A 24,127-nucleotide genomic window follows, 5' to 3' on the forward strand; every position below is an offset into this window, starting at 1 on the left:
TGGGAGGTGGACAGTGTTAAACTCAACAAATACGCTACAGATACCCAAAACTGTAACAGTCTGGCACGGGGTCTACAGTTTACCTCCTGTAATGTATGAGATGTGAAAGAAACAAAAACAAAAAACAAATCCAGATGTGCCAAAACCTGACTAGCAGCGGAGAACAGATCCCGTGTGGGATGGTTTTTGGGAAGGTGAAGCCGCCATTCGGTTGCAGTCAGCCGCGCACGGCCGCTCAGCGCATTTTGGATGCTGGGGGTCAGATGGTCACTGAGCAGGGACCACAGATCAGCACCCACTGGGAGACAGCGGCATGCACTTCTTGACGATGTGCCTTTTGAGTGTGAGCAGCCGGACGCGTGTACGCTCGCCTCTTCACCTTCTCTGGTTAAGCGACATGAGAGGAGAGATGGAGAGGAGTTAGAGTGTGATGAAAACTGTGCATTTAACCTGTGTGTGTGTGTGTGTGTGTGTGTGTGTGTGTGTGTGTGTGTGTGTGTGTGTGTGTGTGTGTGTGTGTGTGTGTGTGTGTGTGTGTGTGTGTGTGTACCTGTAAGAGTGTGTTAATCATCTCACCTCCGCTCCGAGCCACTGCTACTTATTTATTGTGTCTTTTGAATGCAGCTCGCTCATGTTTGTCCACAGTGTGATGGAGTGTACAGCCCCATTCTTCATCCCCCCCACAATCGATACAGAAAGGATAGGGACAGAGCAGCGCGGCTCTCTCTGCGGCAGGCAGAGATGGAAATCTTCCTCGAGGCCTGGAAGACAGTTTGTGTGTGGAAGAAAAAAAAACCGTGAGCGTATGTGGAAGCATGTAGTGCGTGAGATGAGCTCTCCTGTCGGTAAAGCGCAGCAGATATTTCTTCTGTAGAAGTACCGGTGCAGCGAGATTAACCTATGACGAACAGGCTTCCTTTTGCCTTTTCAGGCGCGCCGTGTCAACATGGCCTATGTAAAGTGGATTACCTGCTGTCTCTAAAGGAATCATACACCCAAACTTCTGCCGCTCAACTTTTGGGTTTATTGAGCGTGTGTTGCACCGCGTGTACTTGCTGTGACTGAGCCGTCTCTGTGTCTGTGCTGGATTCTGTCAGAGATGTTGACACGTGACCCCTGAGACACTCCACTGAAGTGTTGATGAAATCTAAAACAGGCAGAGCTCTGTCCTGCCGACGCTAAACTTCTGACTTTATTATTATTATTATTATTATTATTATTATTATTATTATTATTATTATTATTATTATTATTATTATTATGTCTCACTGTTTGGCATCGCATTTAATTTGGACTTCCACGCAGATCCTTTTCGTTATCCTGTGTTTTTCGCTACCCGGCTAGAGGGATGTTTCCACTGGGCGTTATAATGTCAAGGAAGAACGCACTAGATGAAAACACGGCGAAAGGCAAATATCAGACGAGGCAGAGCAACATTTGTCTCTTAACAAGCAGCCTTGTTTATCAGTGGTGTGTGTCGGAGGCCCAGCGCTGCCGAGGCTTCAGTTGTTTCTCATTTCTGCAGCGCAGCGGGGGATCAGAGGCTGGTAGAGGCAGAGGGCACCAACAGACTGAGGGAGGGGAGGAGGAGGGGAGAGAGCAGGACTGAGGGAATTTGCTGGATCATTAGTTTACAGTGTTGTAGTATTGACCTCAGAATGGACCCCCGCAGACACGGGGCCCTGGCGTCTCGCCCATGTAGATGCAGAGGAGCTCTAAATGCTGCTGACCTCCGTGCAGCTCCGTCCCCCCGTGTGTGGGTGCGATAAGCATCCGAGTCGTGTGGCGCGCCATCGCTACCGATGCATGCTGGGAACTTTTTTTTTCTGCTTCTCCAAGTTAATATAACGCAGATTTTCAAATGTTTATCCGGTGGTTTTGCGCTTTAACTTGGAGATAAAAAGTAATATAGGGTGATAAAAGCCCTGCTTCGGGAGAATCACAAAATGCAGCACTTTAATAAAGATTCTACGTTAAATGCTGTGTAAGGCTGTAAATTTACTGTATCCAGTCTGCCCGGGGTTACCAAACCAAAATAAAAAGGAAGCTTCATTTTCTTTCATATAGGGGATAGCGTGGGTACAGTTTCTATCCTCACTGGAAATACGAAACTTCCAGACCTTTGAATTTCTCTGCAAGAATCATTATAAGGTTTGACATCTCTAAATGATGTCAAATAGGAATTAATCTTAAAAAGGGGGTCAGAAAATCATGTTAACTTGAGAGATATTGTGATTGTGGGAATGAAATGACTCTTGGGAATGATTTGTGCCTCACTGTTTTCATTTTCACTGAAAACAACCGTTAAAATCATGATGATGTGACATTTTAATAACTCATTTGAAAAACAACATTTTGTTGGCCTGGGCATCTCTGCAGCATTACAGTAGTTGTTTTATTTAATGCTGTTTTGTTACACGTTACTTGTGACGTCACTTTGTCCACCGGCGCCACTTTGCTCTTTTTTAAATAAATACTCAGATGCAGGGGTTTTAAACTGAAGGTGCCTGCTCTGCGCGCCAACAGAGTCTTATCACAGAGCAGCGGGAGACTCATTTCTCTTCACCATTTTGGAAAAATTTTGGATTTAAACCAAACCTATCAATGTTAATGAAAGAAAAGGCATCAGTAACCTGGCTGGGAAGCTGGAGGTGTGCAGCCTGTTGCCTGCAGATCTTAATCTAACTGCTGCTAACTGAGGCCACTTTTTGTTCCATTACTCCCACAGAGTGAACAAACTGCTCCTCAAACTGATCCACAGTCAACAACAGTCGGAAATGACTTGTTTTGCACTGTCGCCATTTTTTGACCAGTGTTTGCAGTAAGCGTTAAAGTTATTACATAATAACTTGTGTGTTGTCAGTTAAATACTGTTAATATGAAGCTGCAGCAGCAGGAAGGTTTGTTTGCATTAGCACTAAATTAATGTAGAGCGCTACAGATAGGGTTTTTTCTTTTAAAGGCCTTGGTGTTATCATTAATTAATTAACTTTAGTTCATCTGTACCCTTTACAGAGGACGGTGCGCAGATAAAGAGGAGCAGATGAGTAAGAAACTGATGTTTTGTTCACAGAAATCATAGAAATTGATAAATAATTGTCTCACTTAACTCCAGTGGTATCGTTTCATGCACATAGTTGGATGTTCCACAGTTAGGTGAAATCTGCCTCCGAAAACTTGTTTGTGTTGTTCAAAGCACTGAAAAAATGACAATTGGGAGAGTCAGCATAGACAGTATCCCCCATTTAGCCATCAGTAATTTTGATTACGACCATTTCTTCTGTTAAAGTAGTTCCAATAACAAAGTGATGGCAGCGAGGTGTATAGCTGATGCTGAGTCACTTGCTTTTCTTTGACATTTTTGAGGGTAAATAAAAGAGTTTTGGGGGTTTTGGAAAGCTGGTTGGACAAAAGAAGCAATTAAAAGATGTCATTTTATGATTAGAATTTTTCTTCTTTTTTTTTCATTTAATACACCCAACCATTAATTGATTAATGTTGAAAATAATCATCAGATTAAATGTTAATGAACACAATCTTTAGCTGCAGCCCTACTCTACACCTAGTGAACTCTTATCCTTTAGACGGCAACACTGTTCCGCTGTCTTTTCCCCCCTCTCTCTGGCTGTACCTGTGTAGCGGCCCGCACTTGATTTTGATTCAGAGTGACAGTACACGACCACTGACTGTGTACTGCAGTTGTTCAACGAGTGTAGGTCTCAGTCACTGGCAGTTAGAGGACACATTCCACATAGTTCTGGGATTGCGGTTCGGAGCGAGTTGCATCGCAGCGCATACTACACATTCCTTTTTTCCCCCCTTTTCTGTGTGCGTGAAATGAACATGGAACAAAGACCGCTTAAAAGACACACACACACACACACACACACACACACACACACACACACACACACACACACCGACAAGCCTTCTCGCTTCTCTCCGTCCCTCTTGGTCCCACAGATATACAGTACACCACGTATCTGCTTTTGTGGGCTTTTTCCTAGAAAGTGAAACCTGTTAGTTTCTTTTTTTTTGATTAGTTTTTCTTTTACTTATCAGATTTATAAGCTGTTTACCCACATTGTAAAAAGTCCAACTGTCATAAGTGGCATTGTTGTTCTATCTGTGGTTCAGCTGCCAGCCATAAATCTGGTGCAGACTTAAGCATTTATGGTGCTGTAAGGATCATCATTCTGCACACATACACACACACATACACACACACACACACATTCAGGCACACACACACACAGCTACTTCTGAACCGAGACACCTCAGAATCCTGCCAGGAGGCTGCCAATGCAGCATTGCGCAGACTGAGGCAAAGCAGTGCATGCTGGGAGTGTTTATCCGATAGAAGCGATTCAGGCTGCCACTCTGGCTCTGACAGTGAGTCGCATTACAGGAGAACTACAATAAAAATAGAGCAGCATCGCTCTCACACACACGTACTGTAAGCTCACGACGCCTTCCCTCAAATTTTTTGCAGGGAAACTGATGTTGTGCCAGCTGCCACCTGATGAATGTAACTGATGAGCTTTTTGTTTGTTTGCCACGATCTCGGTGTCCTTGAGAAATGGCACTCATTAGAGGAAGGAGCGAGGAAGATCATTTGTTAGAGCATGAACAAAGGAATATAGCCAGAGGACAAACATATGTTGTCGGTCGGCTTGGTGGAATAAATGAGCGTCAGACTTGAATGGCGGAGAAAAAAAAAAAAAAAATTAAAAGTTTGGCAACAGGTCAGCTGTTCAGAGGTTAAAGACAGAGACAGAGGGACTGACTGACTGAAGATCAGAGGGGGGAGATAGAGTTTGTGTCCAGGTCAGACTGGGTCAGGTGATCTCCTGCAGGACCTCTTGGTCTAATGCTCCGTAATGGCTGTGAGTCGGAACCTCTGCACTCTACACTCTCTCTGTGGAATCACTTACATTGGGTAAGTGGCCACACCTGGTTCTGTTGGCTGAAGTCCAGTGACGGGAGTAAAAAGCCCCGGTGAGAGACCCCTCACCCTATACACAAGAGCCACATGGTGAGGCCTCTGCTCCTCCCTGTTGACAGAGAACAATATAAATCTGCGTGATGATGTGCATCTGTATCCGCTCTGTGCTGCTTTGGGTCAACAGAGAGCAGACTGCATGTGTAAGTCAGTAAGCTGCCTGCTTACAGCCCTTTCCCCGTATGTTTCACCCTCAAAAATCAACCTCCATCTGGCTGTCACGCCGCCTCGTGCGAATGTGAACCACAACATCCAGCGATCATTACACAGCTAATAGCCTCTCCGGCTCTCGTGGGACACTTGTGAACAACTGCGAGAGCCCTGGAGAACTGTCACCGCGTCTCTATTGTCGTACTTCACCCACACTGACGGTCAGAGTGAAGATATCGCCTTGAAACTGCTGCCAATGTATAACGTTTAATCCTGGCAGCGAGTTAGATTAGCATCAATCTGGGATTACAAGAAAAACCAGACAAGAAATGGAGCTCTGATATGTTTTCTTTTCTCCTGCGTATACAGAGCTGTTTTCAAACGAGAAGTGATGATGACAGTTTGACAGGGCCTTGATAGAAATCACTTTTTAACCTGCTGAACACATAGAGGCTGTTAAAAGTTCTCTTTTATCTGCTGGCATCCCTCCTAGTCTCTCTCTTATCCTCGCTGCCAGAGATGTAACTTGCCACAGAACTGCTATCAAAGCAGCGGCCTCTTATTGAGCTGTGTTAGGCGGGTGGGGGTGGGGGGGAGACAGCCTCTGATCGACGCAGGCAGAAAAAGGGGTGATGTGTCAATCAACAGACAGGACCCTGTAGAAGGCACCCTCACAGGACGCCTTGGGGTCCTTGGGAAGGATCGACGTGACAAAAAGCCTCCGTCGGCATCAGATAGCATGTGGGAAAGAAGGGGAAGAGAGGAGGAGAGGGCACAGCATCCTGAAAGTCTTTTATCACTCCCTTCAAAAGACGGAGGATACGGTAGAGTGAGTTTATCACCTGGTGCCGGTCCCTTAGGACCCCATGGGTGTCCCTGAATGCTTCGGTTTTAATTAGAAACACACCGTCACATCATATCTTTCTCTTCTCTTCTCTTCTCTTTTCTTCTCTTTTCTTCTCTTCTCTTCTCTTCTCTTCTCTTCTCTTCTCTTCTCTTCTCTTCTCTTCTCTTCTCTTCCTCTAAGAACCCACTTCTTCTACCTGCAAAAGTTACACTGTATCAGATTTATCTTTGGGATTAAGACACTGACATTTGGTGAGAGGAGGATTCACATCAGTGCACTGTGGATGAGTGTGAGACGTGAAGCAGAGAGAGAGGCATTTTATAGTATGCTTTGCTGACCATGACTGGGAAGTGCGATCCATGCTGCCAGGCTTTGTTCCTGTTGTTAGTAGTAGCACTTGTGGTTTTTGTCAGGAAGGGTTTTTTTTTTTTTTCCTTTTTTTTTTGCCCCTGGTGACACCAAATATGCACAGCTTTGCTCCAAACCACAGCCCGGTAGTCAGGACGCTCCCTCAAAGCACTTCCTGTAACATGAGTGCTGCAGCCAAAAGTAAATGCTGTTGGTGGAAACAACACTTACTGTCTGCAGATTCATTTGAGAAAAAAAGGCTAAAGCCTGCTCACTGCTTTACTGATTGGCAGTCCAACATTTTTTATTCTCTTGTCAGAAACATCCAGCATCCTCATTTCTTTCCAGTAATCAGACGAGTACCAAAGGTCTTTTTTAAAGCTTCTGTTGAGGTTTCGAAATGAAGCTTTAAATGTATGTTGTCAGTGAATGTGACATTGTCATCCTAAAAATAATAATAAATAAATCAAAATGATTTGAATTAATTGATTCATGAAATCCATTAAATAAGTTAGTCTTTTATACAAATGTCTTTAATAAATGTAAGTGAACAAAACTGATGATCTCTTCGGCATTGGTATGAAAGTGATGACATCATAATGCAGCGCCATGTGCTGAGGGAATGCAGGCACATAATGTCATGTCATGTCATGTCATGTCATTGTCCGTAACCGCTTATCCCTTTCCATGGGGTCACGGGGTGTTGCTGCTGGAGCCAATCCCAGCCTTGTCTCAGGGTGAGGGCAGGGTACTCCCTGGACAAGTCGCCAGCTCATCGCAGGGCCCTCACTGATGAGCAATGTGGGGTTCAGTATCTTGCTCAAGGACACTTCGACATACAGCTCAGCCTTGCCCGGAGCCGGGATTTGAACTAGCCTTAGCCCTAGCCCTAGACCTTTCGATCACTAGTCAACCTGCTCTACCACGCATATAATATGACCTTTTTTTAAGGACTAAAGTAATTTATTGTAATCTTATCAGAGTCTATGACCACATTGAAGATGTTGTCTTCAAATGGTTACTGGCCAACACATATGGACTTTTGGACTTAATAATGCTCTGGAGTTATTGGCTATTAAACAATCCTATGCAGCAACCAATGAAATACTGATATGAAGGCCAGGAAAGATGACCTCCAAAAGCACCCCCAGCAGATTTTATGGGTCAGAGTGCCCTTTTGGGCACTGCCATGATCCAGGGCCCTGCACAACTTACCTGGTGTTCCCTTCTGACGGTAATATAATGATAATATAAGTGTGACCTGATCGAATGTTCAACTGTGCAGAAATATCAACAAAGAAACAACTGAATATTTATTTAGACTTTGAATGTCAGCATTATGAATGAAGCTTTTGAGGCTTCAAACTATTTTGTACAGCCCTGCCAGTGATGTAACGCACATCTTTATTTTTATCAACATGAGTCAGCTGCATCTCACTTTTACAGTATGATGACAGCTCTTGTGCTCGCCACTGTAGTCTAACTTGAATTTCTATTGTTGGTGCCATAGTGTAAGTGCGGATGCTGCTGTGCCTCCCCTGCCTGCTGAGTATAGTGGAGGTTGGTTGGCGGCCTCTCTGCTGATATTCCTCCATCATTGATATGCAAGCTGCATCGCACAGGCACTAGCGCAAGGTTAAGCATGCGTGACGGCCAGGCTTAGGAACTGCTCCAGACTCTCTCTCTCTCTCTCTCTCTCTCTCTTCGTGTGTGTGTGTGTGTGTGTGTGTGTGTGTGCGTGTATATATATATATATGTATGTGTATGTGTGTATATCTATGTCTGTATCTATACATCTCTCTCTCTATGTATATATGTATATATGTATGTATGTGTATATATATATATATACACACACATTTGCACAGACACACATTAGTTCTTTCAATGTCATGGCCTCAGATGTCCCTTGTCTGTTTTGTGAACCACAGAGTTCTTCACTTTAATTCTCCATGAATGAGTCGTCCTTACATGACCACATACAGGCCGTCTGTCCACTGATCCTTATATAGTCCTCCATGACATTTCCTCCCCCCCCCGAATACAAGGCAGTATATCCTCTCACTTAGGATTTAAATCTCTGGCATTGAGTTCTTGCCATTTTAAGGTCCACTAAATGCCATTTCTCATCCACAGAGGAGAAGGGGTGATAAGTGAAATGAGTGACACACAATGCAAAGTAGGGCAACAGTGATTGAAGCTCACTGACCGGGAAGAAGTACAACCAGTGTTTGTCTTTACCTCGACTTGGCATGTTTTTTCTCATTATTAAACAGTATTATTCATTTAGAGACATCTCGGTGCATACAGTTTACTGCTAATGTATACAACCTCATGTTGCAGCAAGATGTGTTTCTCTGAATGGTTATTTATACTTCCTCTCGAGCCTCTGTGCAGGCCTTAATAGCCTCACATTCTTTCCTAAATTGCTGTAGATTGCCTTCATCTGTGTCAGGTTTTTTTTTTTTTTATCTCATCTCGAAGCTTTGTTGTTCAAAAAGAATAGAGGCCTATTAGTTCCAAAAGAATTCTAATCCTATAAGATTAGAGCAGTGCCTTCCTCCTGGTTGTCTCCGTCTCCCTCTGGTTTTTTGGTGGAGTTGCTCCTGATTGAGGAATGTTGCATTGTGTGAGCCGAACAATGCCGGCGTGACGTCGGACGGTCTGCGGTTGCGGGCAGGAAAGGAGAGTGACACTCGAGTTCCTGCACGCTACTGTATGACAGGGAAGCCATGACCAGGCTCAGTTGATGGCAGCTACACCTGAGAAACATATGTGTACAGCCGTGTGTGAGATAGTTTGGCCAACACAACAACCGTCTAACATATTTTTCCTTACGGTGCTTAAAATAGTATGAGCAACTATGGACTGTACTATGACTACACTGCAATACAAGAACCTTGCTGTTCCTTCTCGTCCATGTTTTATGGATGAGGACACCGGCATTTGGACTAGCAGCTTTCAGCAATATATCATATGCAGTCACCAAGTAGCACATAATGAGAGCTCCCACACGGGTCTTGGTTTAATACCCGTCAGCTTGAAAAAATAGAGTCAGGCAGAAACATGTCGACCAGCATCGGCATAATTAGCTAACTAGCTACAACTAATCAAATCTGTGTGAGAAACTCGATGGTTTAGCCTGCAATGGATAGAAAGAGAAGCATGTTTTGGTCTCAAACAAAAGACGTTTGGCAGTTAACAAGAAGTGAACTTGAACTTGCTCACGTAACGCAGTATCATAATAACGGACTTTTAGGACTTTAGAAGCATTAGGTAAGTGGGCTAACAGTGTCAATAGTATTCCCTTGCTCGTATGAATAAAAATCACTCTCAGAATGAGGATTAGCGTCTTTGTACCATGGAAAATGTGTACCCTAATTTGCGCCAGGAATCATAAGGGGTTGGAATAACGTACGTAGAGCTCGCACACTCAGTCACTCGTCAGTTCAACGCTGCAGCTAAGACTGACGTGGTGCAACCGGACATTTACATGCTCCTCGGATGGTCCCGTTTCCAGAGCTGTGAGGTCGTTCATCCGAGTTCAGTGTGTTTGTGAACTTTTAAGTAATTATGTTCAAACAACCCAGATGCTGCAAACATGATATGTGCAGCATTTTATTGCTCAGAGTGGTTAAACAAAGTGATTTGGTCCCAGACTCGTCGCTGCACCAGTACACTAATTTAGTTGTTTGAACACGAGGCAGCATTTATCAGTTATTCCGACACCACGTGAATGCACAACAGTAAATCCTTCCTTCATAAATGTCACAGTGTTCCCTTTTGGAGAGGTGTTGAATCATCTTCAGGTTGATTTTAGGGCCGTTTTCTTCAATTGTCATTTTTTTTTCTTTTTTTTTAACGAATATTTAAAAACTGACCAGACCATGGACAATTAATCAGCGACTTTTTTTTTTGTTTGTTTTTTTTTTGTTTTTAATCAGTGAAGTTATTTATGCAAAAATGCAAAACTTGTTCTGGTTGAAAAGCCTCTCACATGTGAAAATATGCTGTCCTCCAAGTATCAGAGATTTGACCTCTTTAAGGTTTTGAACAAGCAATTTGTGGACATTTGAAGGGTATTTATTCAGTATTTGGTAACATTTTATGGAGAAAGCAATTAGTGAGTTCCAGCTAGTCTGTTATTTCCAGCATCAGTGTTTTGGCCGTTTTGTAGACAGAGCTAGTTATGTTTTGGGGGTTTTTTTTGTTACATGTACAACTGCTCAGTATTGCCTCAACACTCACAATCCATTAAGCTCCCCTCTTCTGGTGAAACACTGGAAATAGACTTTAAAAGAATGCAGTAATTACCCTCGTATGATCATTAAGTGTTGTCATCAAACTCCCGAGTTCTGTCTGTAAACAGCAGTTTAATATTCTGGGCTTTATGGCTGTGTTGCATTCAGAATTTACTGTAATAGCTTGTAGAGAAAGTTGAACAAGGAAAACACTCCTAAAAATCATTGGTGTTCTTTCAGCTGTGAAATTAAACAAACTCCCCACGAGAGGTGACTCAATCTAAACAAATCAAAGCCAATGAAATGGAACTCAAATTAAGAAAGTGATGGATTTGCCTCCGCTTTTATTTGATTTATCCACTTTACATGTTCTGCAAACAGATTTCGCTCGTAGAGGAGAAAAAAAAAAAACCTTACTGGCTGAAACCTGTAAACAAGCGATTTTTATATAACGGACACGACTGCATTTTTGCTTGATTAGTCTCTTCGTAAACAGAGAGCGACCCATCACGCTCTCTCACCATTTCTCCCCGCTTCTCCCTCTCTATGATAAGCTGGCATTTCCTGTTATCTCAGCCCTGGGCATTGTTGTCTGCTCTGTGAGATGGCAGAGTCTCAGCACTGCTGACAGAACAAGAACTGTTTCACTTTGTCTGATTGTGCCTGTATCAGGCTTCCTTTTTATTGTATTGTCTGTGCAAGTCTTAATTGCAGCTGCACTAATTTGCTGTTTTCAAGATGCGAGTGGGGGAGCGTATCCTGCCAGAGCTGTGATCAGTCAACATAGTCTGGTACACACCACCCACCGAACTCACAGCCAGTGTTTTCACTGAAACACAAACACACGAGGCAAAATGACAAATTTATCAATATTCGTACGCCATCGTCAACACGCACACTTAGTGACGTGAAGCAGGAATTTAAGCAACAGTGGGAAAAGGTGGACTTTTTCAAATGGGTTTGGTTATCTAGAACTGTCAGTAGAACAGGTGATAAAAAATACCAAACATTGCCTTGTTGTTTTTTTGTTGTTTTTTTGTCTTTTGTGTCAGTGAACTGAATATCTTTAGGTTTTGCAGTATCTGTCAGACAAAAGGAAAATACCTTTGGAATTAGGAATTAACAGGTTTTTCACTATTTTCTTTAATTTCATGAGCAGAACAGAATTTACAGATCATCTAATATTTTTTGTTGCAGCCATAGAAGTACAAGTACTGTAATGTACTGTTGTTTTGATATTAAATGTAACATGTGATTCTAGCTACAAATCAGGTCTCACAGTCAATATTACAATTACAGTTATTTATTTAAGCTTCCTCCATGGAGACATCAGAAGATTTCATCTGTGCATTATTCGGCTTGCGTTTAGTTTACTTATGTTCTTTCTGTGTGACTTTGTGTCCTTGGAAGATAGGAGGAGGAGGAGGTTGCTTGGAAGATGGTTTTGGGTGTAGTCTTTTTTAGAGAGACAGTGTGTACTGGATGGGGGTTACAACTACAGTTAGGCTTGTGGTCAGAGCATCTTGATAAGCTGGCTGTTATCCGTCTCACTACACGAGCTGACAATATTCTTCTCTCACATAAAGGTTCCAAAAAGCCTAATCTGAATCGGATGCTGTTTACCGAAACCCTATAGTCCACGGTAGCGCCCTGTCGTTGATTAATGGATCTCGAATCAAGTAAAAGTATGTTGCATTTGAGCTCTTGTGGGTATTTGCTGTAATTAAACATATGCATTCCAGAGATACAGAAGCAGAAACTGTCCCAGCACATCTATTTAACAATGTATAACTCAAACATTAGAACCTAGAGGTTTTTTCTTTTCTTTTTTTTTTTTTCTCGTGGCTGTTTTAAAGCATTTTTTCACTTTGCATTTGACTGTCCCAACTGCGGGCAGGGGGAGGAGAGGATTCTGAGATCTCGAGTTAATGAAAGGTAAACACAAGGTCCACACTGAGGTGAGCCAAGGCACGCAGGAGTCTTCCTCTCTGGCAGGATATGAACGTCATTCTTTTGACTTATACTACTACGCATGACATTTCACCCCTCCGCTGGTAAATTCCTCTTTGCGGGAGGAACATTTCCCTAAAAGATGCTTGGCTGTTCCCAGCATCATGTTTGGTTTCGTGTCTTTATCATGTGGACTGTGAAAAAAACATTCCGTGGTCTTTTATTTATCAGCTGAAAGCAGGACATACAGTATAATGCTGCAGATCAGCATGATTATCCCTCGAGTGCTCATGTGAAAGCATTTATCAGCCTCTTGCATGATGTCACAGTGATTTTATTTGCGTGGCCGGTCAACCTCTCACACAGTTCCGAAGTCAGCCAGCTCCGTTCACTCTGACCGCTCTCAACCAGCGCCGGTTACGCCGAGCCTTGCCAAGCCGGTGTTGGAGCATTCAGGCCTGTCAGCCAGCCAATGCTCCACTCGGGGCTTTACTATGTGTTGTGGAAGTGAGAGGGATAAAGGCTATGACAAACATTTGCTCAGCAAAGCAGCGTGTTAGGACCATCTCAGTGGAGACGAAGCGGGGAACACGAGCAGATAAAGCACACTTTATTTGAGTGTGAGTGTCTCTCCTCAGCCTGATTCCATGCGGGATTATGACGCATGTTTAGTTAATCTTCAAAGCCGAAGTGAACTTTTCACTGCGCCTCCCAACTCTTGACTGTTCACCGAACCTGTAGCTGAGGTCTACGCGGAGGCGGGTCAGCGTCAGGGAGAATCTACTATGTATGAATGTCTCGAAACGAGTGCTCAGCCTTTAGCCGGAGCCATTAGAGAGACGCCAGGGGAGGCCGTGGAGTGGTAATGGAGAATATAGATTTAACTTGTGACCATCAGCAAAAATACCAATTAGAAATGCATCAGCGAGCAGCCGGCGATAGAGCCACAGCCCCACCGCCAGTTGGGGATTAATTGAAGGCATGTGTTTGACTGAGATCTCGCCATAAGCTGAATGAGTCTAATGGAAGTCGTTTCACACTTAAATAATAAATCATGTCCGCGTTGACGGATGTTTTTTCCTCTGCACAAAAACTTTATCAACATGCAGATTTGATTGTGTTGCACTCATAGGAGTAACTATGCAATAATCATAAAGCCAATCAAAGATAATGATAATGAACAAGTTCTTGTTTTTTATGAATTAAAAGGTGCTGGGTTGGGGTTGGTGTGAGTCTGGTGGTCTAGTCTAGTGTCAGTATGGAGGTGTGTGTGACAGCAGCAGCAGGCACGTTGATGATATTGTCCTTTTCGGTTTTGCTCAGCGGCTGCAGCATCGCTCCTACCCTGCGCAGTCCTGACCTCCTCTCTTTGCGCTTCCCAGCTCCTTTCATTAATCATTTACTCTCTCCCTCCTCTCCGTCTCTCTCTCTCCCTGACTCTCTTCGTCTCCTCTCCTCCCCTCTTAGTCCTCTTGTTGCTGCTAATCCTTATCTCTTTATCTCTCCCTCCATCTCTCCATCTTAATCTCTCTGTTGACTGGTAAATTACCCGTCTTTGTCCTTCCCTCGATGCTATCTGCGTGTATCATTCATTGCCTTTGCCTTCCGCAATCTGTCTCCTCTTCTAGCTTTTTCCTCTTTGAAACCGTGTGTATGATTATGACGGCCGGTGTCCTCTTTATTTTGTGTTTGCTGTGCTTGCAGAGGACTTGAAAGAAAAGATGTCTCCCGCCTGCTTTTTAAACAGTTAATCCACCTGCACCTAGCTGCCCAACTCGGCTGCACTGAGTCATTAAAACTATACTTTCACCTAATGAAAGTGCGTCAGGGATTAGGCCACCGTTGCCCGATTCTCCACATAAGGTGATTTGATTCTGCCGCTGTACCTGTCCCAGACAAGGTGCGTGCATAAATAGCCCTGTTTTGAAGATGCTCCTCACTGTATAAAGGCTCCATAATCCCCCATGGCTGTCCCCCCCCCCCTGTTGTGTTCCTGAAGCCCTGCGTATAAGATGAATTATTCAGCATTGTAATGGGTCTATATTTGTCATTGTTTATCTTGCCTCAGTGCCCCCGCCACCCTCATCACTGCCCCTACCACCATCTCTCTCCCAGCTTTCACTCGTCTGCCTGGCTGTCTGGCAAGCATGGGCCCGCTCCACCCGCAGAGGATGCTCCACTTTAATGAATGAAGTGAAGTCATTTAGCGAGGCTCTTAATGGCACGTAAAGCCCCACTGCTAGGCTTGATTAATCAGGGAAAGTGTTTGGCTGTCACACACAGGGCTGTCCTCAGCAGGGGCAGAAGCTCGATGGCTGCACTCTCTTTTTACGGCGGGGTCCCTCTCTCTATCCCCGCCAGGGTTGTCTGGAGCCCGAGCTTGCCAAACGCTCCGCTCATCCACAGGTGGCGTCTGTTTGATGGCGGGCTTTCTCGGAGCTTTGATTGCTCGAGTGAAATGCCCGCTTGGCTTTGCTTTCGACGGGGCGTGATGATAAAGATGATGGTGATGATAATGTTTACGATCATATCCGAGTTAAAGGCAGGTGTCGGGGATCCGTGTTGTGGCCTGCCGTGTGATTTCATGAGAGGACAGTCAGTGATGCCGGTGGACAAGGATGCAAACCACTGTAAACAACAGGTCTTTACCACTGCCTGGTGCAAGAGTCTGATTGTATGATGAGTATATGATGACTATAGGGAGGGCTGGACAAAATAACAGAAACAATGGAATGCAGTCATGCATACAGTGTAAATGCCTAAATGCCAAAGCTAAAAGCAATAGAGAAAGGCTTAATCCCATTTCCATTTATCACACCACTTTTTTTCAAGTGCCCCTAAGGACAGAGGTACAAGGGGTAGTCGTCCAAATCTTGCCCTGTGAATTGTTACAACCCTTCACCACCCTCATACAGCATCTGCAGCCATCGAAAGGCGTTTACGTTTCTTCGAAGCCAACTTTCTTAGTGGCAAAACGGTGTAAGTACATTGTCATTGACGCACAAGGGCCGAAAAAGATTCTTTCTGTTAGCCAACATTGTGAAAGAGGCAACCGTCATTTTCTTTGAACATCACAATCTTCACAAAATCACCTGTTGGGCATCATCACTTTAGATTAAATCTTTTTTTTAAATCTCTGTTCAAGTTAGCCCGACGCTGAAGCGGAAGTAAGCCGACTAGTGGTGCTTTAAAGGCTAAAACATCTGCAACGTTTGCTCCGACCCAGCCAGCCTGCACTGATCTCACAGGGACAGTGTGAAGTGCTGCAACTTCACTGCTGGCCATCAGAAAGGGGAGAACGCCACACTGAAATGTGGGACTATCAGACACAACATCAGCGAAAACATGAATTGCTACTAAGACATCAGCAAACTACAGTACTAGCAATTGCTTATGCTTGTTATTAAAAAGGGGCATCACGCACTGTAGAGAAACAAACTGGACGTGAGGCCATTTAGAAAACTTCACCATTGCAGTATATAGTCAGAGACCACTGAAAAGTGGATTTTACACTCTAAAATGTCCAGTTTAGTTCAGTTATTTTGTCTAATCAAGGGTCAGTTAGTCTGTTCAAACAATATATTTAAGTTAAAATGTTAATACCAGCTGCATATCAATGTAAGGTTTTTTAAACTCCCTATTATAGATATCAGAACCAGCCTCAAACATCCAGTATTGGTTAAGCTGTAGAACCATATGGCATTTTTTTGTACCTAAATTCAAAGCCTTTAAAACAGACCCACTTTAATGACACAGGATGGGATATTTGATTAACAACAATGCAAAAATACAGCCGCGGCATTGAAAATGATGCCGTAACTAAACTTTATGAGCTTTACCCAACTGCAGTTTACGGCAGGTCTAATTTATCATGAGGTGTTAATGTTATTTCCACGGGAAATTTAAAGGAGTCACTTTATTTCTCCTTATTGCTTTATTATTCTGTGAAGTGTTCCATTTGCTTGAGAGCAGAAGTGCTTCAAAGAAACCATAGCTCTCAGTAGATACTTCACAGTGTCACTTTTACTAACATTATTCTTTACTTTGAACACACACAGCAGAGATTTAAAGCAGCAATTTAGTCTTTCATAGAAGGTAAGCATATCCAGGAGATAATTACAGTATTTCAACTTCCTGACTGTGACTTAGTTCAATCTAGGATTACTTCTCTATTGTTACTACCTTTCACACAGAACCCATTGGAATTCATTTATATAAATATAATGAAATTCAGCATATTCTCCGAGGCATGCTATGCTTATGTGTCTTTCATTCCGTCCTGACTGTAGGTTATGTTTTCAGCACAGCGTGTAGTCATTTCATTTTTCTCTTCTAGAGTGGAAGGAGTCAGGTTTAGTTTAGCCTGACTGTTTCTGTTGCAGGGTTTTGTGTTAATTTGCAGAAGGAGGTCACAGCGGGGAGCTCGGCTAACTGAGACGACGCTCAGTGAGGATCCTCAACATTAGAATATGAAAGTTTACAGATCTCACCAGTATTCATCTCGGGGGCTCATCCGCTCGCACCCATCACCTCCATCCTCCCCATCTGCCTTCTCTTTCTCCGTCTCTGTAATCCCCCTCCTCCACTCTCCTCTCCTCACCAGACCCTTTCATCTCTCTATGCTGCGCTCCTTGTCACCCCATCACTCTCTTTTCTCCCATTTTTTGCTGCCTCTCTGTAATTTTCCTCCGCGGCGGAATCGTGTTCCACGCTCTGGCTGCCTGTTCTTGTTTTTTGTTTGGTTCATTTGTCTGTACAATTATCAAGAATACACGTGCAACAATATACCTGTGTACCAACATTCAACTGAGTTTGTGTAACCCCATTTAGACAGTGAAGCAGGTGTCACCGAGAGACGTACGATGGACCCTGAAGGCCACCATTTTCATATATTCAAAGCACTCGTTCCCCCGGTTTCAAAACCGTCTTTGCCATGCCGATGATGTCACGTGAGGTGAACTGTATCCTCACAGTGTTCATATTTCAGTTGTTATATTTCGGACAGCACTAATTCGATTATGCTCAGCAGGTGAAGTTGTGAAGTCATACCTATATACACACCTGTCAGATCGTATCATAAGCCTCACTTTGCATTTTGGACTTATCGCTGCTATTATGAATTGTTTTATCAGATCAGGTGACTGTGTGTAAGGAGAGAGGTCACTCAGAGTAATTAACCCACAGACATTACCCCCAGTCCATCACAGTTTAATCGCTCATCTGCGTAAGTAGTTGGGGTTTTTTTGTTGTGTTTTCTTCTCTGTGACAAGGCTGTAAAAAAAGAAAAAAAACTCAACACACTACAAATTAAGAGACTGTCTGGTGAAGAAAGTGGAGCTAAAGAGCCGGATATGTCCTGTCAGGAATCGGTGGAGAGCAAAACAGAGCTTAAAGAAGTCACGTTCACTGTGGAGCCAGAAACAAGACTCGGAGTGAATGCAAATGTTAATCCTCGTCTGCTGCTCGCGTAGATAAGCCACCGTCTGCCGACAAGTTCAACCATATCAGCTGCAAGAGGTGTCAGTTCAGTGTTTACAGCTTGTAGTACTGTGATGTAGTTTGACATCTGTACAAGAGCGCACGCTTGTACAGTTACAGTCGGCGATAATTACATACCAGGTACCGGAAGGGACAAGACACCCCCCTCTGACCGCGGCGCTCTCCAACCGCCGCCGGAGACTGTTTGTACGCATCACTTCCTGTGGGCAGAGACATTGTTTCCCGCCGCCGTTCGCATCCAACAGATTCTGTTCTCAAGCAAATAAGGCAAATGTATAGGTTGTTACTTACAGGATAAGAGGAGCGACTGTTTCTACTGTGTTTTTTCTCTTTCTCTTGGTTATAGCATTAAGTAAAATATGTGCAGCTTCAAAATAAAGATCGTGATTTGCACTGGATGGTTTCATCAGCAGTGAAGTATTAGGACATTCTCCGTGCAGCTAACATACTGTGGGGGCTTGATATTGCTGGTCTCTAACTGTTAAGGCGCGTCGTTTTCACGCCTCCCCTTTACTCTCAGTGTAGGAAGGAATTACTGCAGGAATGGAAGATAATTAAGACAAATTCTGCAACTGCATTTCTTTTTTTTCACGCCTAAAATGTCTTCAGAAAACACGTTTTGCTGAGCAGTTTCGGTCAAATCAAGAGAAAGTTTTTCCAATCTAGCTGCAATGCCGGTCCAGCTGGAAATCCCCAAAGCAGCAGCACACGAGTTGCTTTCCTCCAATCAGGTGCAGCCGGTAAGGGTTTTTGCATGGTTGCCGGAGGGTTAGGTCCGCTTTGGTCAAGCATGCGTTGCCTCACATCAAACACAGCCAGTGTAAGGCTACTTTCTATTCATCTGCTGAAGAAGTGACTTCTTCGTCACTAATATGTTAGCAGACAAGCATTTATTCAGCGCCTCTGGATTACTTCTCCATTCAAATACTGAACATTTAATTTGATTTGTCTGGTCAAAAAATGTGTCACTGGGCTTAGTCAGCAGAGTGGCAAGTCTCGTAAATATGTCAATTAAACATGCCAATTCCAATCAAAAGTATAATCGCTTTTCCATTTCGGTCTTTAACAAGGGTGAAATAATCTGGAGCTAATCTATAACAAGCAAATCCAATCACCGAAGCCGCGGCCTGTCGTGAGCTGACGCTCTGCCAGACTTTGATCGCCATGGCGGTAAATTGATTAGCAGTGATCTACTGGTTCCTCCCAAACGCTGATCCTGGAAAATCGGTTCACGTCTTTGCCTTTTAGATGAGGCTGTGGTTGAGCTCCGAGCCGCTCTCCTCCTCTCCACGCTTTCCTCTCTGCACGGCTCGGTAACACGGCAACACAGAAGGCAGTCACCGTTTCTGCCCGCTGCCTTCATTAAGCTTAGCTCGGTCTCTGGCTGTTCGAGCGCGCCGGCTGCAGATTCACAAGAGCGGCCAGGATGGGGGTCGCTTGTAAATATGAATATAATTAAAAGTGACTCACCAAAGACAAAACCACTTGAATTTGAAGGAGAAAAGGGTCAGGTGTGGATCTTAAACTTCCCCCCTGCGCGCCCCACCCTCAACACTTGTACCCACTCACCACCACTAACTCACATGGCATGCACACACACACACACACACACACACACACACAGTTAAGTACATAAGAAGAGTGTGTAAAGTGGGAGGCACCTGATCTCTTCAATCATCCCGGCTGCAGTTGTGATTAATCTAAAGTGGTTCGTATTTACAACACAAATTTCCAGGACAGACAGGTAGGAAATGAAAAGTGTCCACAATTTCTGTGGGGCATGTCCGACATCAAGGGCAAAAACCCCAAAAGAGCTTTAATGCAGAGGGACTAATGTGGAGTCAGAACCATTATAAATGCATTGGCTGTCTCAGTCGGAGTACTTTTACCTCACATCCTTATGCAGAGATTATTTAAAGTGACAGTTTAGTTAATGACAAGAGAGTCTTTGTAATGCTCCCACTTTATTGTGTGAAATTTAGATTCTTGACCTTGAGCAGTCCCCCCCCCCACGTCCTCTAATCCTCAAACATTATCTCAGCTCAGTATTTTGACTGTCAGTCAGTGGAGTTCCACAATGTTGGGTGCTTTTTTTTTTCTTTTTCTTTTTTTTTTTTTTTTATCAGCGGGAGGCTCAGCTGAACAAGTGGTAGCTCAACAATGAGAGAGCGACACGAGGGGGGCTTCATGTTTTCAAAGCCTGTCGCTCGTCTTTGAAGAAATTAGTAGTTTCGTGTTAAAGTTCAGTGGATGTTGAGCGTTCCTCTGATGCTTTGCCGCATGCTTATCAGTCGTGTTACGACTCTGCCTTCGGTTGGCGTGTGTGTTACATAAATAAGAGATTGGAGGGAGGGAGACGGGAACGGTTAGGTTTGATTTATGTGTGTATCTCTGGAAGTGATGGTGCTTCATTTTTCCTTTCCTCTCATCTTTACCCCAAAACGTGCAACAACCCGCTCACCTCTGCTGCCCCGTATTGTTTTTCTCCTTCATTCATTCCATCAACTTTCTCCCCCTTATCTTTCCACCTTTCTGGTGTTCCCTGACTTTCTTTGACCCTTCCTCCAGATCAGGAGCTAGAGGTCGCATCTTACAGCTCTTGCGAAATCAATCATAGGTCAAACCCTTCAGTCTGCCTCAAAGGCTGCCACTGAGGGTGTGTTTTCTGCGGTAATAGATAGCTGACTGGATGCAGGCCAGTGCGTGCCGAGAACAAGCTTTCACGTCTCAATTTACACGACGCGTTCGTGGTCGATCAGGCTTGTCATCATCGCTCCGTCCGTGTTCATTGCAGACACGTGAGATTTCCCAGGAATGATAAATAGTCGCATGCCCGTGCTTCTGTAGCTGGTGCAAGGGCTCGCGGGGGGGAGAGTGACAGATTTTCGACAGGTTGAAAGGAAAACGATGCAGAACAGAGCGACAGAGCAAGTTTGTTCCTCGAAGTGTTCAGAGCGGTACAGTGCCGTGGAAAAAAGTGGCCGCATCTTTTATTCATGTTCGGTTGTCGAGGTGTCAAGAGTTTTGTCAAGCCTCTCGCTGTTCGGTTAACCTTGTCCCTGTGAAACATTCTGTCTCTATCTCTTTGGTTAAACATTACTGCCATGCCACCAAGGGGGAAGAGAGATGGGACAGGATGGGGAAAAAACAGAGGGAAAGGCGGCGAGGAAGAGGTTCGGCTGATACCCTTTACCTTTTCATTATTACACAAACATGATCTCTTACCAAAAGGGAGTACAAGAAGAAAGCTCTCTCCCAACAGGAGAGAAAAGGCAGAGAGATAGAGGAGGAGGAGGACGAGGAAGAGGGGAGACAGAGGGTAAAAGTGATGAAGAAAAGAGAAATGGGGGAGGTGGGGTGAGGAGACGGAGTACCTGTGTGCAGAGCAGAAAGGTGTGCAGTCCATCATGTACAGACAGGCAGACAGGGCTGTCTGGGGAGTTTATTTTTACCTCGATATGAGAGGAGTCTGGATTTGCTACGGCGGGCTGGTAGCACCCTTTCAGTGGGGGTTCTAGGACAGAACACCCGACCGTGCACTATCGTGCTCACGCAAGACGCCACAAACTCCAGGTCAAAGCTGGTGCTATCATGCGTCACATGTATATTGCGTGTTGTGCATCTACACGGCAGCCAACATCGATAGGAAGAATGGGCGAAGTGAACCACGTCGATCACCTTGTTACAACACGATGTTCTGCAGGGAACCCGTGAGTTCCATCGGCACGCACCACGCACACACAAGTGCTCGTGGCAACAGCCCTGCCGGATGTCAGTGACCTCCCCAGCAGAACAGTGCACCCCGCCGCTTCACAAAACCTGCTCAGGAACAGCTCTAGGAATGTGACAATGAGTTCCAGGTGTCACCCGGCCTCCAAGTTCCATGTGCGAGATGATTCGAAGGAATACGAACACCATTTTCTTAATCTCTTTTTTTTTTGTGTGTGTGTGTGTGTGTGGTGCAGGGAATCAAATCCCCCGAAAGATCTAATCCCAGTGTACTTGTTCCCCAGAGTGTAAATTGCTGCAAATACTTGTCACCTCTGCAGTAGTTGATTTATTCAAAAAAAAGGGCTGATGAGGTTTCAGTCACAAGGACCTTTGACAGAGTGACACAGTGCTTGAATACAGCTCACAATTATATGACGATCTCTTTGGCATTAGGGACTTTAGATATTGTCTGGTTTTGACAGCTCATATGGATTAAATGATTGTGTATGTTGGATTGTCACGTAATTATGAGTTGCATTTAAGCCCTCTGTCATGTCTTGAGAAAGGTCTTTGTGACTGAAACAGTGACATTGTTAAGTACATTTATCAATGCAGAAATGTTGGGCGGGGATTTGCTCTTTTTCACCGGCCTTCAAATTCCCCAGATGCCAAGCCGATCAGTATCTGTGGTAGCTGTGAATCGGACTTGGCTCTGACCCATGGATGCATGGGCACAGAACCTTTTGGGGCGACCTGTGGTGTCTCGCACCTGCGTGTTTTTAGTCCTGTGGTTTTTCCAAGCTGGGGAACAATGATGTGTGCCAAGTGGCATCCACATGAAAACCAGGACCCAAGGTTTCCCAGCAAGACCGTTCACTGTAACGAGACGATTTTTCACTTTGCCTGTTAGTCCTCTGTAATGTTGCGCCTCATCAGTGTATGTATCTCTGAATCGCCTTGTCATATAATCAATTATTTGATTAACAGAAAATATATCTGCAATTACTGATAATCAGCTGAGCATTTCAGTCATTTACAGAACATGAATGGCAATTACAGCTACTGTGTCACCGCGTTTTCACAGTGTTTTTAGACAATGGTGGATTGGATGTTCAATCATTAATAAAAAATGCACCAACTTCACCAACTACACCAACTTCTAACTATTTTCTTATGTGGCTGAAGACATAAACTGAACATGTAGCACATCTCTGGTAGACGAAAAAACACTGAGGCAGCACCTTTGGAATCCTACCATCAGCCCTTAACCTGCTTAATATTGATTTTAGGGGAAATGTGAGGATCAAGCACAAATGTTCCTGCACATTACCCCCCTTTGTTAAACTCATGACAAAAAAATCTCATTATTCGTGTGCAGCGAATACATGTCGTTACAGCAGACTCCCCGTCCAAACCTACAGGGTGCTATTAGGAGTCAGTGATCTACTATTGATCTCCTGTGGATCAATGTTTATCTTGTATTTATAGACCCAGTGGATCGTCCCCCTCCTCTTCCCTGTGTTGCTGTTAGCACCGGCACAGACACGATGGGAGGAGAATTGATTAACAAATCAAGCCTGTAATTAATTCTTACTGTGATCAAAGCCTTGTGAGGAAGTGTGTGGAGCGCCCCCGAGGAACGGGGCTGAGGTGTTTTACAGTGCTGTCCCACCAATCCTACTCTTATTACCCCGCTGTTTGTACTTCAAACAGGTAGGTTTTACGTTTAGCATAAGGTAGTGGTGAATTTTGAATTGCCTTTCAAGGCTGCTGTGCCTGGTTGGCGTTTGAGAGATGATTAGTGCCTCCTCAGCTGGTGTGTGTCTCCCTGTTTCTCATGAGATTTGTGACGCGACGCCCTCACAAGCCGCTGCACATCGCATCTTGGCGCTGCCTTGCAATTCGTATTCATGCGTAGGCTTCATCGTCTTTATTTTTAGGCGATCCTGGGAGAAACCTCCTCTTAAATATGGATTTACCTTTAATACGGAGTAGGAAGTGTAATTGTCTGCGGTGCTAGATTTGGTTTCCGGCTCAAAAGTTGGGCAGAGGTGTTTGGAAAACATTTACGTGAAAGAGCTGCAACTCATAAAAAGTCCAGGGGTGGATGAGGAGGGTCTTCTTCTTTACATCTGTGGGCCTGCAACCTCCAATTCTCTTGTGTTTCTAAAGTTGTATTTTTACTTACCCAAAGCGCACCGTTGACTGCTTGGATCTCGATGCACAAACTGACCCGCCTCTTCCCACTGTGTTCTTTCCTTTTTCATGTGCAGGTTAGCTCTATACGTGTACGAGTACCTGCTGCATGTAGGAGCACAGAAGTCCGCACAGACCTTTCTCTCAGAGGTAAGTCACCGACATCCTGCACGTGCCTGTGTG

The 24,127-nt window shown here is 44.3% G+C and overlaps 1 protein-coding gene across 2 annotated transcripts in view; it reads left to right on the forward strand.

Annotated features, from left to right (window-relative positions):
* Positions 1–24,127, forward strand: part of si:ch211-130m23.3 (uncharacterized protein LOC558547 homolog) — a 55,531-nt gene that overhangs the window by 1,051 nt on the left and 30,353 nt on the right. For both annotated transcript variants that reach the window (XM_037098890.1, XM_037098891.1), the window contains exon 2: positions 24,022–24,094. In XM_037098890.1, the coding sequence (XP_036954785.1) occupies positions 24,022–24,094 (73 nt within the window). The remainder of the gene's footprint in view (positions 1–24,021; positions 24,095–24,127) is intronic.

Source organism: Acanthopagrus latus, chromosome 5 (assembly GCF_904848185.1).
Source record: "Acanthopagrus latus isolate v.2019 chromosome 5, fAcaLat1.1, whole genome shotgun sequence".
Lineage (NCBI taxonomy): Eukaryota > Metazoa > Chordata > Actinopteri > Spariformes > Sparidae > Acanthopagrus > Acanthopagrus latus.